Genomic DNA, 14500 nt, shown 5'->3' on the forward strand with positions numbered 1-14500 from the left:
TTTGGGATTTGGGTAAATGCTCGATCACAGGGTTCATTCTACTTAATGACTGGGTGTATCCCCTCTTCTGGGATGGGAGCTGATTTTAGGCCTCACGTGAAGTCAGTAACTAGTGTCATTCATTCACTTTCTCCACTTCTACCCATTTCTCCCCAGCAGCTTTTGCCACTGGGTCTCAGTTGAGAGTAGAAACAAAGGACCCCTGCTCGGTTTATTTCCCTCCAGATATGGGGGTTTGGGAGAATAGCTTTGGGGAGGGATAGCTAGGAAGGGCTATATTTTCTACCCTAGAATCATCTGTTTTTTTTTTTTTGCCTTGGTTGCCAATATTTAATACTTATCTCATTAGGCTTTGTTCTTTTCTTTGGTGAAAAACATTTTTTTCCCCTGGCATTTTTTTTTTTTTTTACTTCTGGGGGATGGGAGGTCTATGATGCAATTGCAACCTTCCATTTTTACAAAAGACTTCTCAGCCTTTTAGCTAAGATCAAGTATAGTATGGGGACTTTCCAGGTGGCAGAGTGGTAAAGAATCCGCCTGCCAATGCAGGAGACCCTGGAAACTCAGGTTTGATCCCTGGGTTGGGGAGATTCCTTAGAGTGGGAAATGGCAACCCATTCCAGTATTCTTGCCTGAAAAATTCCATGGACAGAGGAGCCTGGTGGGCTACAGTCCGTGGGATGGCAAAGAGTTGGACACATGAACGCGTTTTTACCCAGGAGTTGCTCCAGATGACCTTTAGGCTCCTTCAGCCCAAACTGGGTTATAACTCTGAGTTCTCTAGTGGTCCAAGGAGAGATGCAGCTACCACGACAAAGCAGAGTCAGCATGGTGGTCACTGAGGCCTTCACATCCGGGAGGGGATGCTGCCTTCCTCAGCCTTGGAGATTCCTGAGCAAGGACCAAGGATGAAGGCCCCACATCTGCCAGTCTGGTGCCAACAAGGGAACCTTGTGTGGTGCTTGGCAGGGAGCAGCCAGGATGTGTGTCCACCCTGTAGCTGTGGTCAGGGTCAGCTGAGGGTTCCAGAGTTGGTTTTGGGATCTGCTGTCACCCTTGGCGGAGAACCAAGCACAGTTTACTGACTCAGCCTTGCTCACCTCTCTGTGATGCTCCAGGGGTCTGGGATGGGGAAGGCCTGGGAGGGGCTGTGGATGGGATGCCTGGTCTGGGCAATCTGGTGGGCATGCAGGAGGCGCCTCCTCAGTGTACACGACCGAGACTGGTAGGCTGTGCAGATAGCCCAGGTTGGGTGGAGGGCTCTCCTACCACTTGGCCCTTGGGGGCTTCTTGGATAATTTTATTTTGCATCTTGAGCTGGAGTAACTGAGACTTGCTGCCTCAGAGGGGCTCAGAGAGGCCCATCTACCCTTCTTCTGAGGACCCAGTCCCTGGGGGAAGCTAGCAGGTGTCTCTTCTTGGATGTGCAGCAGAACCCGCCGTGTCAGCTGAGTTCTCCAGGAGGACTGGAGCCTGTTCCCCACCTGCTTGCCTCCCAGGCTGCTGGCCCCTGGGAGCCGGACGGTACCCTTGTGCCTTGAGCCAGTTCCTGTGGTTACAGGCTGGCAGGCCCAGGGGCTAAGTGTGCCAGCCAGCCCAGCAGCTTGCTGACGACCAGTCTGTGCTGGGGACCTGCATCCTGTCTGGCTCAGCCACACTGGGTGAAGAGTTGTCCCATGCAAGGGGAGGATCGGCCTTAGCTCTCCCCAAGTCTCCATGAGCCTTGGGGAGACCTTTGCTTTCCCCCTTCCTGGGGGCACCTAGAACCCAATCTTTCCAGTTCAGAGGTCAGTGACTATCCAGTTGGAAAAGTGAGATGGACCAAGGTGGAGACACTGTCCTTTCTACCCCACAGGGACTGAGTCTTCTCTGGAGTAGGTGTTCCAGCTTCCCTCCTGCTCGCTGCCCATGCCTACATGTGCCTGCAGGTGTACATAAGGAGGGGTGATGACGTGTGTGAAGGTATGAGTGTGTGCACGTCTATGTGTATAAAGGTGCCTGAGTGCAAAACCAAGAGTACATTTGTGTATCTGTATATGCATATGTGGGCTTCCCAGATAGAGTCAGTGGTAGAGAACCTGCCTGGCAATGCAGGGGACATTTAGAGACACAAGTTTGATCCCTGGACCAGGAAGATCTCCTGGAGGAAGGCATGGCAACCCACTCCAGTATTCTTGCCTGGAGAATCCTATGGAGAGAGGAGCCTGACGGGCTACAGTCCATAGGGTTGCGAAGAGTCAGACACAACTGAAGTGACTTATCACGCACATATGTGTGTGCCTGTGTGATTGTGTGTGCGTGACTTCTTGTCCACATCATGAGACCACAAGCAGGCATGTGTACATGCTAGGCTGTTTTCCAACAGGTTCACCCCAGCAAGCCTGCCTCAATGTTGTCAGCCACTATCTGGTTGGTTGGTAATCTTGCTATACATGTTTTTATACTTGGAATGTCATCCCTGTTACCTGCTTATGTGTTTCCTTGTGGTGTGTGAGTTTTGCACATGCATCTCAGGTTTTGGGTCTAGGTATGTGTGCATGGGTGTTGGAGCTCTTTGTGTGTGTGTGTGTGTGTGTGTGTGTGTGGTCTTGAGGATGCTTGTGTCTGTGCGTGTTTGTGCGGTTTTGTGTGAGTGCATATGTGTGTGTGCACATGCCTCTCTGGCTGGGGGTGACTCAGGCTAGAAATATTCACCATCACTGCCCCAACTCGAGGGGGAAATCCTCTTGAGCCTGAGATGGAAAAGGCCAGGGACTGCGGGGCCCTGCTTCTCAGGCTCCCAGCGGCATTCCCAGGCCCTGTGGCCTGGGGGATGGAGTCAGGGTGCAGGGGAAGCATGTGCCGGTCCTAAGGGGATGAGGGCAGAGTCAGATTTCCCTTTCGGAAGTCCCCTCTGGGGCTGCTGTTGTGGGGGGGATCCTGGGGCCTGGGAAACCGGTGAGGAGGAGGGACTGGCCCAGGCCAGACAGTGGATGGGAGGAGGGGGCAGAAGGGAGGGACATCTAGGATCAGCATGGACAGGAATCTGTCTGGAGGGGTGTGAGGGCAAGCAAGGCGTGCAGGAGCAACCCCCACCCCTGCCTCCCCCTGTCTGTGTCTGACCAGAATGATGGGGGGACAGGGGCCATCCAGGAGCAAAGCCACCTGGGCAGCTTGCTGGTGATTTGCCTGATTTGCACACAGCCTGTGGAGAACACAAACAGCGCCCACTGAGGTTATCTCCTAGGTTATTTCTTATTCTCGTTTAAAAAAATTTATTTGGCTGTACTGGTTTTAGTTGCAGCATGTGGGATCTAGTTCCCTGACCAGGAATCGAACCAGGAGTATGGAGTCTCAGCCACTGGAGCACCAGGGAAGTCTCTCTCCCAGCTTTAGAAGCACAAGCCCTTGGCACTGTGGAGGCACCTGGTGGGGTGTGGGGCTGGAGAAATCAAGGCCTAGTGGGTGGTGATCTCCTCGGAGCGGCCCCGTGTGGCAGGGTGGGACTGAGCTGTCTACTCTTAGGGGATCACACCTCTTTGAAGGAGTGACCCTCCCTGAGCCCAGGCGGCGCCTCAGGAGGCTCTGTAATTATGGGATGAGGAGGTGGCCTCTCCCTAGCTGGGCCTCTCTTTGCCCCTCAGAGCTGCCGCGTGGAGACAAGGGTTTGGTGGCTTGGGGTGGGTTTCCAGGTGTGTCTGAGGAAACCTGGCCTCCTCCGGCGGTTTGTTCAGCCTGAAAGGCTCCATTGTGGCTGCAGCCTCCCTCTGATCAGCTCTATTTTGGGACAGGATCCACCCTGCTCCAGCTGGAGGAAGGAAAAGGTGTATTTCAGTGTGTCCTGTGGGTGTGCGGGGCGGACAGGGGATAGAACACAGCCCCAGCAGAGAAAGCAGCTCAGGGTGGCTAGCGCAGGGGGTCTGGAGGGTAGGACCCCGGCCTGTGAGCTAGAGGGGGAGGGGGACAGTGGCCTGGCCGGCCCTGGAGGTGGGAGTCGAGGGGAGGATGGGTGTGAGCGGTCCCCGCTTTCATGTGGCCCCAGGAGGCTGGCTTGGCAGATCCTGTCTAGGTGGAATGCGGGTCTGCGGCCTGCCTGGGCCCCACCTAGGGCTTGCCCACCGGCCACTTCCTGATTCCTAGCCCTGTGGATGCCCAGCCCAGGCCCAGAGGAGGCCTGCCCTGCCCTCAAGAGTTCCCCAGTTTGTGGAGGGCCAAGGCCTGGTGAGACTGGGAGAAGACCCCTGCTGCATCCCGTCCCCAGAGGGTCCTGTCCTCTCTCTGCAGCCCTGGCCACACTCCTGCCCGCCCAGCCTGGCAGATACCTTCTGGCCTCCTCGCCTCTGCTCACCGGGTTCTCTGCCTGGCATGGGCTTGGGACTCTTCTAGACCCATCCCGATCCTGCCCATCCTTCAGGGCTCTGCTCAGTGCCACCTCCACCTGGAAGCCCTCCGCACCCTGAGCTTTCCTCTGACTTCCCTTGTACCAGCCTCGCCCTGCACTGCAGCTTCTTGGGCCTTTCAGAGTCTCCCCCAGCCCCCTGACAGCTTCCTGTCCCTCATCTTGTCACTGGGGTGAGGGGCTCACCAGAAAGTGATATGTGACCTGGGCCGGATCCTTCTCATATGTAAAGTGGGAGTCATGGTACCGGTCTTACGAGGTGGCTGAGAGTCGGGTAGATGACAAAAGGAGACAGGCCCAGTGTGTTGTCAGTGGGCAGGCAGTAACCCTTCGATTCCTCTGTCCTGGGTGCTTGTAGGCCTTTGGGTGCCAGAGCCTGGGCTGCCCTGGGCAGAGCCCCGTGACTCCAGGAATGACTAATTCCACTCCAGCAATAAGCTCTCAGGAGCTCTAAGAAATGAGACTTTTCCCCCTCCTTCCTGCCTCATTAAACTCTTCTTGAGTGAGTGGAATGAAGATTGTCCTAATCCTTTGGCACGAGGTGGGGGGTTCAGGGAGCTGGAGGAGACAGGCCCACAGTGGCCTCCAGTCACCCGCAGACAGGCAAACAGGTTTTCCGAGCCCCATAGGTGCCCAGGGCAGGGGTGGGCACCGGACAGGGGCTGGAAGCCTCATGTTTCAGTCTGGCTTTGCCCTTGGCCAGCTGATGACCTCAGACAAGCCCTGATCCAGGCACAGTTTACTGCCTCAGCCTTGCTCACCTCCCTGTGATGCTTCAGGGAACTGGGAAGGGGAAGGCGTGGGAGGGGCTGTGGATGGGATGCCTGGTTTGGGCGGTCTGGCTGGCATGCAGTAGGTGCCTCCTTAGTGTATACAGGCCTTAGGGGAACAAAGTGGGAGGGGTGGGCAAGGCCAGAGCAGCCTCTGTACCTTTCTCTGTTTCCCCACCTTTAAAAGTGGCCTGGGAGGGACTTTCATGGTGGTCCAATGGCTAAAACTCTGTGCTCCCAATGCAGGGGTCTGGGTTTGATCCCTGGTCAGGGAGCTAGATCCCACATGCTGCACCTAAAGTTGGCATGCCGCAACTAAAGATCCCACGTGCTGCAGCTAAGACCCAGTGCAGTCAAATAAAAATAAGTAAATAAATAAATATAAAGTGGCCTGGGAGTGAGCTGGGCCTTGGGGCCATCAAGGGACGTGCTCTTCCCAGGCCTGGGCCCTAACTCCTCTCCAGGTCATGGCTGCCCCTGTGCCCAGATGGGAATGTCTGCCCACTCTGGGAGCTTCTCTGGTGGCTCAGTGATAAAGAATCCACCTGTCAGTGCAGGAGATGCAGGTTTGATCCCTGGGTCAGGAAGATCTCCTGCAGAAGGAAATGGCAACCCACTCCAGTATTCTTGCCTGGAAAATCCTATGAACAGAGGAGCCTGGTGGGCTAGTCTGTGGGGTTGCAGGCGTCTGACATGACTTAGTGACTAAACATGACTGGAGGCTGCTGCCACCGGGATAGCAGTTGCAGACCTCACCCACCCCAGGAAGTCTCGATGGGGCTTCCTGTGTGCAGACTAGTCTCCCTCTGGGAAGACACCACGGGGAGGGGCTGGTGACTGAAATCCAGGGAGCCTCCTCCTGACCCCCTGTGTCCACAGGTGTTCCTGGCCCTTGGGGAGCTGCTCCTGTCCTGCAACTGGGCGGTGGTTGCCGACATCCTGCTGGTAGGTGTGGGGGTCAGGGCAGAGGGCTGGTCCTGGGGCACTGAACGGGGGCAGCTGGGGTCTGTCCTGCTCAGGGCCGGACTTCTGCTGTTGAGTGGCCCAGAGGTCAGGTGGGGCTTCAGAGACCATGGGGTCAGGGACTGAGGTCAGCAGCAGTTACCTTGGATCAGGGGCCTCCCTGACACTCTCAATCGTATCCTCTGACCATCAGTCCTGTGTTGTAGGTAAGCACATGGAGGCTCAGAGAGGGCAGGGGCCTGGACCAAGGTCACACAGCCTACAGAGGCACTGAGCCAGGGCTGGGACCTAGTCTTTTTGACTCCAGGCCTCTTTCTTTGCCCCTGTTTCTTGACTGCTATCCTTCTCAGCAAGTGGTCTCCTTGGCCTCTACACTGGGTATGCAGTCAGGGATGCTGGACTTCAGGGCCACCAAGCCCAGGTGGGTCTGGGCCACTCCAGCTCCTATATCATGGGCTACAAGGCTCAGGCTACAGTGAGTCCTGATGCTGTCCTGACCACATGCTGCTAGGTCCAGAGTCTAGCACGACCCTCCCTGAGCCTCACACTCTCCATCCAGCCTCCCTGCCTCCTTCTTGGAGACCACAGGGAAGTTGTTAAACACTGAAGGGCTGTGCCCTTGTGGATTACACAGGGTCCCCAACCTAGCGACACCCCGAGAGCCCTCTTCCTACCTCCTGGCAGCCCAGCATGGTCCAGCACTGGGCACGAGGGAACCAGAGCTGTCCCGAGGGTGGTCCAGTGCAGGGGCACGAAGCCGGGCTCATGAACCTAGGTGTCAGCCCTGCTTCTGCCACTTACTAACTCTGTGCGACCTAGGCAAGTCACTTTGTGTCGCTGAGCCTCAGTTTCCCTGTGTAGAAAATGGGGATGAAAAGACCTCCTGGATTATGGTGAGGGTGAAACAAGATGATCCCTGTAAAGCTTGTGCCCTGTGCCCGGGGCTCTGGTAATAAGTCATCAGTTCCTACTTCCTCATCTTCCGTCTCCTAAAGGAATCCTGGCATCCTGGAATCTGAGTTTGACAGGGCTGTGGGGAAGTGTAGTCATGTAATTAGCCAACAAAAGCTGCTTGAATACCGCTGTGGACAGGAGGCTCACTCTCTGTCTAGATGCTCTGGCCCTTCCTTTGACCCAGGCTAGCGGGTGTAGACAGCGCTATCCTGTCTGTGACTCCCGGGTGAGTGTATCAGCTGCAAGGCCGTTGGCTCTTCTCTTTTCCTCCCTCCAGACAGGAGACGGGCTCCAGCCCAGACTCAGCCACAGACCTGCTGAACGGCCTTGGGCCTCGGTTTCCTTGCCTATAAAAAGGGGCAATCATAACTGCCCTGACGGGATGAGCAAGACGGCCTGAGGGAAAGCCCTCGGTGTATGGGATTATGCTGGCAAAGCTTGCCCCGAGTGCGGCTGCCCACTTGTAGGCACAGGGCGATGACCTGCCCCCACCCCCGACACAGCTTGTCCTCTGAAACCTGGCCCCCCTCAGCTTCCTCTGCCACCCCCTCATCCCTGTTCCCGCTCCACATGACAGCCCCACAGATATGTGAAGACTGCGCCCGCCCATGGTCTGTGTTTGCAGGAATGATTAACCTGGTGGAGCTGGCCTCTTTGTAATGCCACGTGTGGGTTGGGGGCAGGGGTCGGGGAGGGGGTGGCGGGGAGAGGAGAGGTGAGGGGCCAGTCAACCATAGTCTGACCCATCTGGCGGTGCTGGGGAGTGGGCGGGTACCGCCCAGGGGGCCAGACTGGACCCAGCCCACCTGGTGTTCCTCCTCCTCCCCTGGCTTAGAGGCGTCTAGCCCCCAAAGCTCAGTGGGGCTTGTCAACCCAGGGAGGCTTCTAGCCCCCCTTCCCCTGCCTCCCCACCTTCCCAAAGCCTCACGGGAGGGACAGCTTTGTGACACTTTATTGGCTGGAGCTGGACCACGTCTCTGCTGTTCTTGGAGCTCAGTCTCCAGGCAGAGAGAGGGGGAGGGGCTCCAAAGGGGAGGGGTCTCAAGCCAAATGCTGGTGAGGGGACCGCTGCGGGGACCTGAGCTGTGGAGTGGAGGGACAGACCGGGAGCAGGGTGGGGAAGGGTGAGGTGATGAGGCTGGAGTGTAAACCAGTGAGTAGACGGTGCCTGTGAGAAGCTGCACGGGGGAGAGAGGGAAAGAGAGGAAGGTCACTGGAGTTGGGGGGGTCATAGGTGGCGAGTGCTGCTTTTCTAGAGATGAGGCCAGAGGGGAGATGGGTAGAGAGAGACTGGCAGGGGTTAGAGTGGGGCTGGAGCAGGAAGTATGGGGACGCTGGTGTGGCGTGAAGTACAGGGAGGTCCTTGCTGGCTGCCCTTTCTTCTGAGGCCCGGAAGGCGAGAGGACAGCGGAGCCCAGGAGCCAGGATTCTGGAATGGTCCACCTGCTTCCACTCCCAGCTCTGCCCCTCTCTCTGGCTGGCCTTGGGGTGCTCAAATGTGCAATAGGTGTTTAACAGAAAGGCTGCTGCTGCTGCTAAGTCACTTCAGTTGTGTCTGACTCTGCGCGACCACATAGACGGCCTCCTACCAGGCTCCTCTGTCCCTGGGATTCTCCAGGCAAGAACACTGGAGTGGGTTGCCATTTCCTTCTCCAGTGCATGAAAGTGAAAATTAAAAGTGAAGCCGCTCAGTCGTGTCCGACTCTTAGCGACCTCATGGACTGCAGTCTACCAGGCTCCTCCGTCTATGGGATTTTCCAGGCAAGAGTACTGGAGTGGGGTGCCATTGCCTTCTCCTAACATAAAGGCAGTACCTACCAGTTACACCCAGGCTACAAGGGCCGAGAGAGCTAAGCCTGCATCCCTGAGGGGTCGCTGTGGGCTGCATAGGCCCCACGGTGGTCCTGCCTCAGAGACACAGCTCTCTTTGATCTGCTTATCCACAGGGAGGAGAATCCAGATTCTCTCTGGGGAAGAGACTTCAGGGACTCTTCAGTGGTTCTCAAACTTCATTGAGCATAAGAATCAGGTTTAGAGGAGCTTATTACAAATTTCACTCCCTGGGTCAGGAAGATTCCCCGGAAAAGGGAATGGCTACTCACTCCAGTATTCTTGCCTGAAGAATTCCATGGACAGAGGAGCCTGGTGGGCTACAGTCCATGGGGTCACAAAGAGTCGGACTTGACTGAGTGACTGACACTTTCACTTCACTTTCATTACAAATTCATTTTCCCGGCCCTGTGTCCTCAGAGTCTGATTCAGTTGTGTCTGTGTTGGGGGCCCAGGGATCTGCATTGCTCTTGAATTGTCCTGTGTGATCCTGGCGGAGCTGCTTCTCAGAAAGCACTGGACGACAGTATTCTAGTGCAGCCAGCTCCCCAACTCATGAACCTTCTGCAAAATTCTGACCAGTCCCATCCACCCCCTGTTTACATACCCCTCTGATGGGCAGCTCACTCCTTGCATCCTGGGAAACCCCTGCCTCCTGGTGGCTTGGTTAATAAAAAGGATCTTGGCACATCACAGCCAAGACCCACTTCAGACTCTCGTCCTCAACCTTCCCACTAGCCTGGCTGGGCCTCGGATGGCCTTGCTCCCTGGAAGACTGGAGACTGTGTATCCCCAAATGAGCTCCCTATCTCTCCTGGTCCACTGATGGTGTCTCCAGCTCCCTTCCCACCCTCCTCTCTCTGGGGCCTCCTCTAGTTTGCCCATCCCCAGCTGTGGGGAGTCGGGTAGAAGGGGAACTCGCTCCCTCTCCCAGGTCTGTATTCTGGGATGCTGGAATCCTGCCACTGGGATCACCTCCCACCTCTTCAGCAGAGCCCCCTTCCCTGGGGGATCATCACCCTCCACGTCTCCCTTCATCCGCGCGTCTCCATGCTTCCCTGCTCTGCCTTCTGTCCCTGGGTAGCCGTCTGCTCACTTGTCTGTCTCACCCTCCCGGGGGTGTCTGGGTGTGAGGGCTGAGTTGGGGCGCGTGAGGCAGGCTGCCAGGAAGTTTGCACCTGGTGACTGCCACTCCAACTTTCTGTGGGCCCTTGATTGGCGCTGGTTATGCCCCGGGCTATAAAGGGAACAGATCTTCTAAGAAGGGCAAGTCAAAAACAGAGGTGTTTTTGTCTCCGAATAGAGTGAGCCTGGAGTTTTGGGAACCCAAAAGCCTCCAAGCTTCTAAAATTACCTGCCTGGCTCTCCAGCTGCTGGCGAGGCCCAACCTTGGCCCCTGGTTATGTGGAGACCCTGGGGACCCAGAACAGGTAGGGGGAGACCTGCCTCCCTGCCACTGGCAGCAGGAGCCGGTCTGGGTCCTGCAGGTCGGAGTTCCTGGGAGGGGAGGAAGGGAACTTTCTCTCTCCAAGCAACCCTGGCCCCTGCATGGACTTTTCTGGACATTCAGAGCCTATGTTCTAGGACTGGGGTCCCCAGCTTCTGGGATCTAATGCCTGATGATCTGAGGTGGAGCTGATGTAATAAAATAGAAATAAAGTGCGCAGTAAATATAATGTGCTTGAATCATCCTGAAACCATCCCGTACCCCATTCGTGGAAAAATTGTCTTCCATGAAACAGGTCCCTGGTGCCAAAAAGGTTGGGGACTGCTGTCTCTGGGAGGCCCTGCCCTTCTGCCCAAAACCACCAGTGAGTAATCACATAATTATGGAGTGAGAAGGAAGCACTTGGGGAAGGTGCAAAGCTGTGGTCAGTTCCTCCTCAGGCCTGTTGGCAGGTCCTGGTGATGAGTGGGAGGCCCAGCTTCTCTCACCACCTGGACAGAGTGGCTAAGTGCCAGTGACTCCAGGACCAGCCGGTCACCCTTAAGAGTGACTCCTGCTGCTCTGCTCTGCCCACCCACAAGCCCCTCTCTCCATTCCTGCGGCTCCGGCCTTCACACCTTGGCTCACCCTGTCTGGAGTCCCTTTCTCTGCCCTCCTTGCCAGTTCCCCATTTGCAGGGCTTGAGGTGAGCTTGTCCTCTTGGTTCTTCTCACTGTTTTCCAAACATTCTGTTACAAACGTGTAAATATTGCTAGAAAGGCTCCTTTTTGCTTTTAACAGCAGGATGGTCAAGCATCAGACCCTGAGAAGAAGGCCTGGGGTCAAATCTTAGTCCCACTGTTTGCTGGCTGGGTGACCCTGGGAAAGTTACTCACCCTCTCTGTGGAGGGTTTCATCAGCTGTAGTAGTGGATAGGAATTGTGTCTCCCTCATGGGTTGCTTGAGTGGTTATATAAAAATATATATATATATGAGATATATAAAATGCATACAGGAAGCACTTAATGAATGTTAGTAATTATTATAATAATAATAATTATGTTGTTATTATTCTCTGATGGGCTGAGATTATGGCCAACTAGGCCTTGGGAATAAGGCGTTGGTGTGGGAAGCTCCTCCGTGGATGTCCTGTTGGGACCGTGTGACCTGTGGCTTCTAGTTGAACCTCCTGCCTCCCTCCCTGCCTCCCTCCTATCCTCTTGCTGCAGCTCTGGGTTCTAGCAGGGTTTCTCCTGGGATCAGTCTCCAAGATGATTCTACTTGACTTGTTCAGTTGGCAAGCTGTCAGCTAGTCCCTGCCATGCCTGGTGCCTTGCTGAACCCCCAGGGACTCCAAGAGAAATTAGGCAGGAGCTTTGCTGCCAGACCATGTAAGGGTAAGGGGAGGAGGGCAATGAACCCTTCCAGCTGTGGGGGATGTGCCTTCAATTAGGGGTGCACACAGGGGCTGTGGGAGCTCAAGGCAGGCACCTGAACTCTGGGAAGGCTTCAAGAGGAGGTGACCTTCTTGAAGGTCAGTCCTGAAGGACGAATGGGGATGCTCCAGTTGGACCAGAGAAGGGAAGGCTTGCCAAGCAGGAGGCACAGCAGGTTCAGTTTATTTCAGCCTAATGTCCTCAGGTACCGGATGAGGAATGATCATGAAAGTAACCCTTTATGTAGGTCCCATGATTATGCCCATATAGGGATGAGGAGGCTAAGGCACAGAAATGTGAAGTGACTTGCCCAGAGTCAGACAGCTAGTGAGTGGGGGGTGTGGGATTGGAACCCAGACAGTTTGACTTCAGAATTCATATCTTTAACCTCCCCACCCCCTTCCAGGTGGGCCTTTTCAGCAAGGCTGCCTTTGGTCTCTGCCCAGATGGGCCTGCTGAGAGAGAGACTGAGCCCTCCACACCACCCCACCTGGGTGCCCACATGGGCACCTGGCTGTGCACCCTGTCTTCACTCCCCAGCCCACCGCTGCCTTCCGCGCCCCTGACCTGGGACTCGCCCACCCCTTCACTGTTGTCACAGCCCTGCCTGGGCCCCTTGGTTTAAGAGCAAACCCTTAAGAGGGGTGGCCCTCATTGGGGGCTTGGCAGCTGCATACTGGGGGACTGGGGAGCCTTCCTGAGACTCTGAGAGGCTAATGTCTCGGTGGTGGGGCTTCAGGCATTGGGGTCAGTGACCCCCTGCCACCCTACTCTCTCGGCCAGCCTGTTGCCCCACCAGGCAGGTCCTTGGCAGCGGGGGAACAGGAGAGGGTCTGAGGGGCCACCAATCCCTGTCCTCGCTCAGGGACATCCCCTGGTGTTCCTGTGTTTTGCAGTCGGTGGTGGTGCCCAGGTGCCGGGCGACAGCTGAGGCGCTTCAGATCACAGTGGGCCACATCCTGGGAGACGCCGGCAGCCCCTACCTCACGGGACTTGTAAGGCCGGGTGGATGGTGGGGCTCCAGGGAAGGGCTGCACTTGGAGGCCCAGTGGCTTCCTGGTGGGCCTGGCAGACCCTGCCTATCTCCTCTGCAGATCTCCAGCGCCCTGCGGGCGGGGCGCCCCGACACTTACCTGCAGCGCTTCCTCAGCCTTCAACAGAGCTTCCTGTGCTGCGCCTTCGTCATTGCCCTGGGCGGCGGCTGCTTCCTGCTGACTGCGCTGTACCTAGAGAGAGACCAGGCCCAAGCCCAGAAGTCTGGCACAGGTACCCTGCTCCTTTGCACCCATGCCGGGCTCAGGGCTGACCCTATAGGAGCAAAGAGCACTGACCACCCCCTGAATTTATTAATTTATCCGTTCATTCATTTGTTGATTCATGCACACGTAATTGTTACGCCCCTGCTATGTGCCGGGCAAGATTGCAGATCCTGGGGAGTGAACATCAAGTCCAAGCCCATGTGAAGAGAAACAAACAAGAAACAAACAGAAGCAGTAAAAGACAGAGTGTGTTTGAGGTCATAAGTGCTGTGAGAGGCATAAGGCAGGAAAGTGGGGCGAGAGGAACGGGGGGGCGGGGCAGGTTGCAGTCTTTGAAAGGGTGGCCAGAGAGGTCCTCACTGTACAGGTGACCTTGGAGCAAAGATTTGGAGGAGGGAATGAGTTCTGCAGCTGTCTGGGGGAAGGTGCTCCTGATGGAGGGAAGAGCTCGTGCAAAGGCCCTGGGGTGGGAATGTACCGGCTTGTGTTTGAGGACCTGCAAGAAGGCCGCTATGGCTGAAGCAGGAGCAAGGGGGGCCAGTGGCAGAGACGAGAGCAACAGTAAAAGGACCAGAGCGTGGGGGGGGCTGAAAGCTTTTGTAGGGACTGAGGCCTTAACCCTGAGTGAGATAGGAGCTGCTATGGGGTTTCCAGGGCACAGGCCCCAGGGTGTTTGATTGACATCATAAAAGCACCACTGTGGTGCTGCTGTGTTGAGAGCAGACTGTGGCAGGGTGGGGTTGGGTCAGTGTTGAAGCAGGGAGGCCAAAGGGAGGTTCTGTAGCCATCAGGGGAAAGCAGAGGGGCTGGGACCATGGTGGTAGCATTGAAGGTGGGGAGAACAGGTTGGATCTGGAATTTACTTTGAAAATGGAAGCTGGAGGATTTTGTAGCAGACTGTGCCCAGGCATGGTCCCCAAACACCTCTGCCTCCTTTGGGGCTGGCTGAGTGATTTCCGCCCACAGGGATCCTTGAGAGCGAGAACCAACGCCTGATTTCTGGCAGGGGTGCCTCCCCAGAAGACCCCTGAGGCCCTGCCTGGCAGCAAGGAGGTCCCACCTGCCCTGTCTGTACCCCTCTGGGTGACCTCCACTGGATCAGTGCCTCTGCCCACCTTTGACTGTGGCTCCAGGACCCTGGCCGAGCTGCACCTGCCGTTTCTTTGCTCCCAGCTGGACAGCTGGCAGCGCCTGTGGCTGGGCTGGGAATTGAGCTGTCAGCAACCCCCGTGGGACGCCTGAGCCTATGCCTGCACCCAGCATGAAGCCACTCACTCCGGCCCGGAGTCCTCAGCCTGGCTGCCAGCAGGCCCGATTAAAGTGTGGCCGGTACAAAGCCCGTGGATATAGGCCTTTAGACAATCATGTTATTTATAGCCTCAAGGTGTCTCTGCTGGGATCAGGAGCTGGAGAGGAGGAGGTGGGCAGTCTGGGCGGAGAATGCACGGCTGCTCAGCGTGGGTCTCTAGGCGTGCCCACCTTGG

The 14500-nt window shown here is 56.3% G+C and overlaps 1 protein-coding gene across 1 annotated transcript in view; it reads left to right on the plus strand.

The window, feature by feature from the left end:
• The window catches only part of SPNS3 (SPNS lysolipid transporter 3, sphingosine-1-phosphate (putative)), a 42593-nt gene extending 28426 nt beyond the window's left edge, over positions 1-14167 (plus strand). The window contains exons 9-12 of the mRNA XM_052658672.1: positions 6028-6093; positions 12654-12752; positions 12852-13023; positions 13983-14167. Of these exons, the coding sequence (XP_052514632.1) occupies positions 6028-6093; positions 12654-12752; positions 12852-13023; positions 13983-14047 (402 nt within the window). The 3' untranslated portion in view covers positions 14048-14167. The remainder of the gene's footprint in view (positions 1-6027; positions 6094-12653; positions 12753-12851; positions 13024-13982) is intronic.
• The last annotated feature ends 333 nt before the right edge of the window (positions 14168-14500 follow it).

The sequence above is a fragment of the Budorcas taxicolor genome, chromosome 19, assembly GCF_023091745.1.
Source record: "Budorcas taxicolor isolate Tak-1 chromosome 19, Takin1.1, whole genome shotgun sequence".
In the NCBI taxonomy this organism is placed as follows: Eukaryota; Metazoa; Chordata; class Mammalia; order Artiodactyla; family Bovidae; genus Budorcas; species Budorcas taxicolor.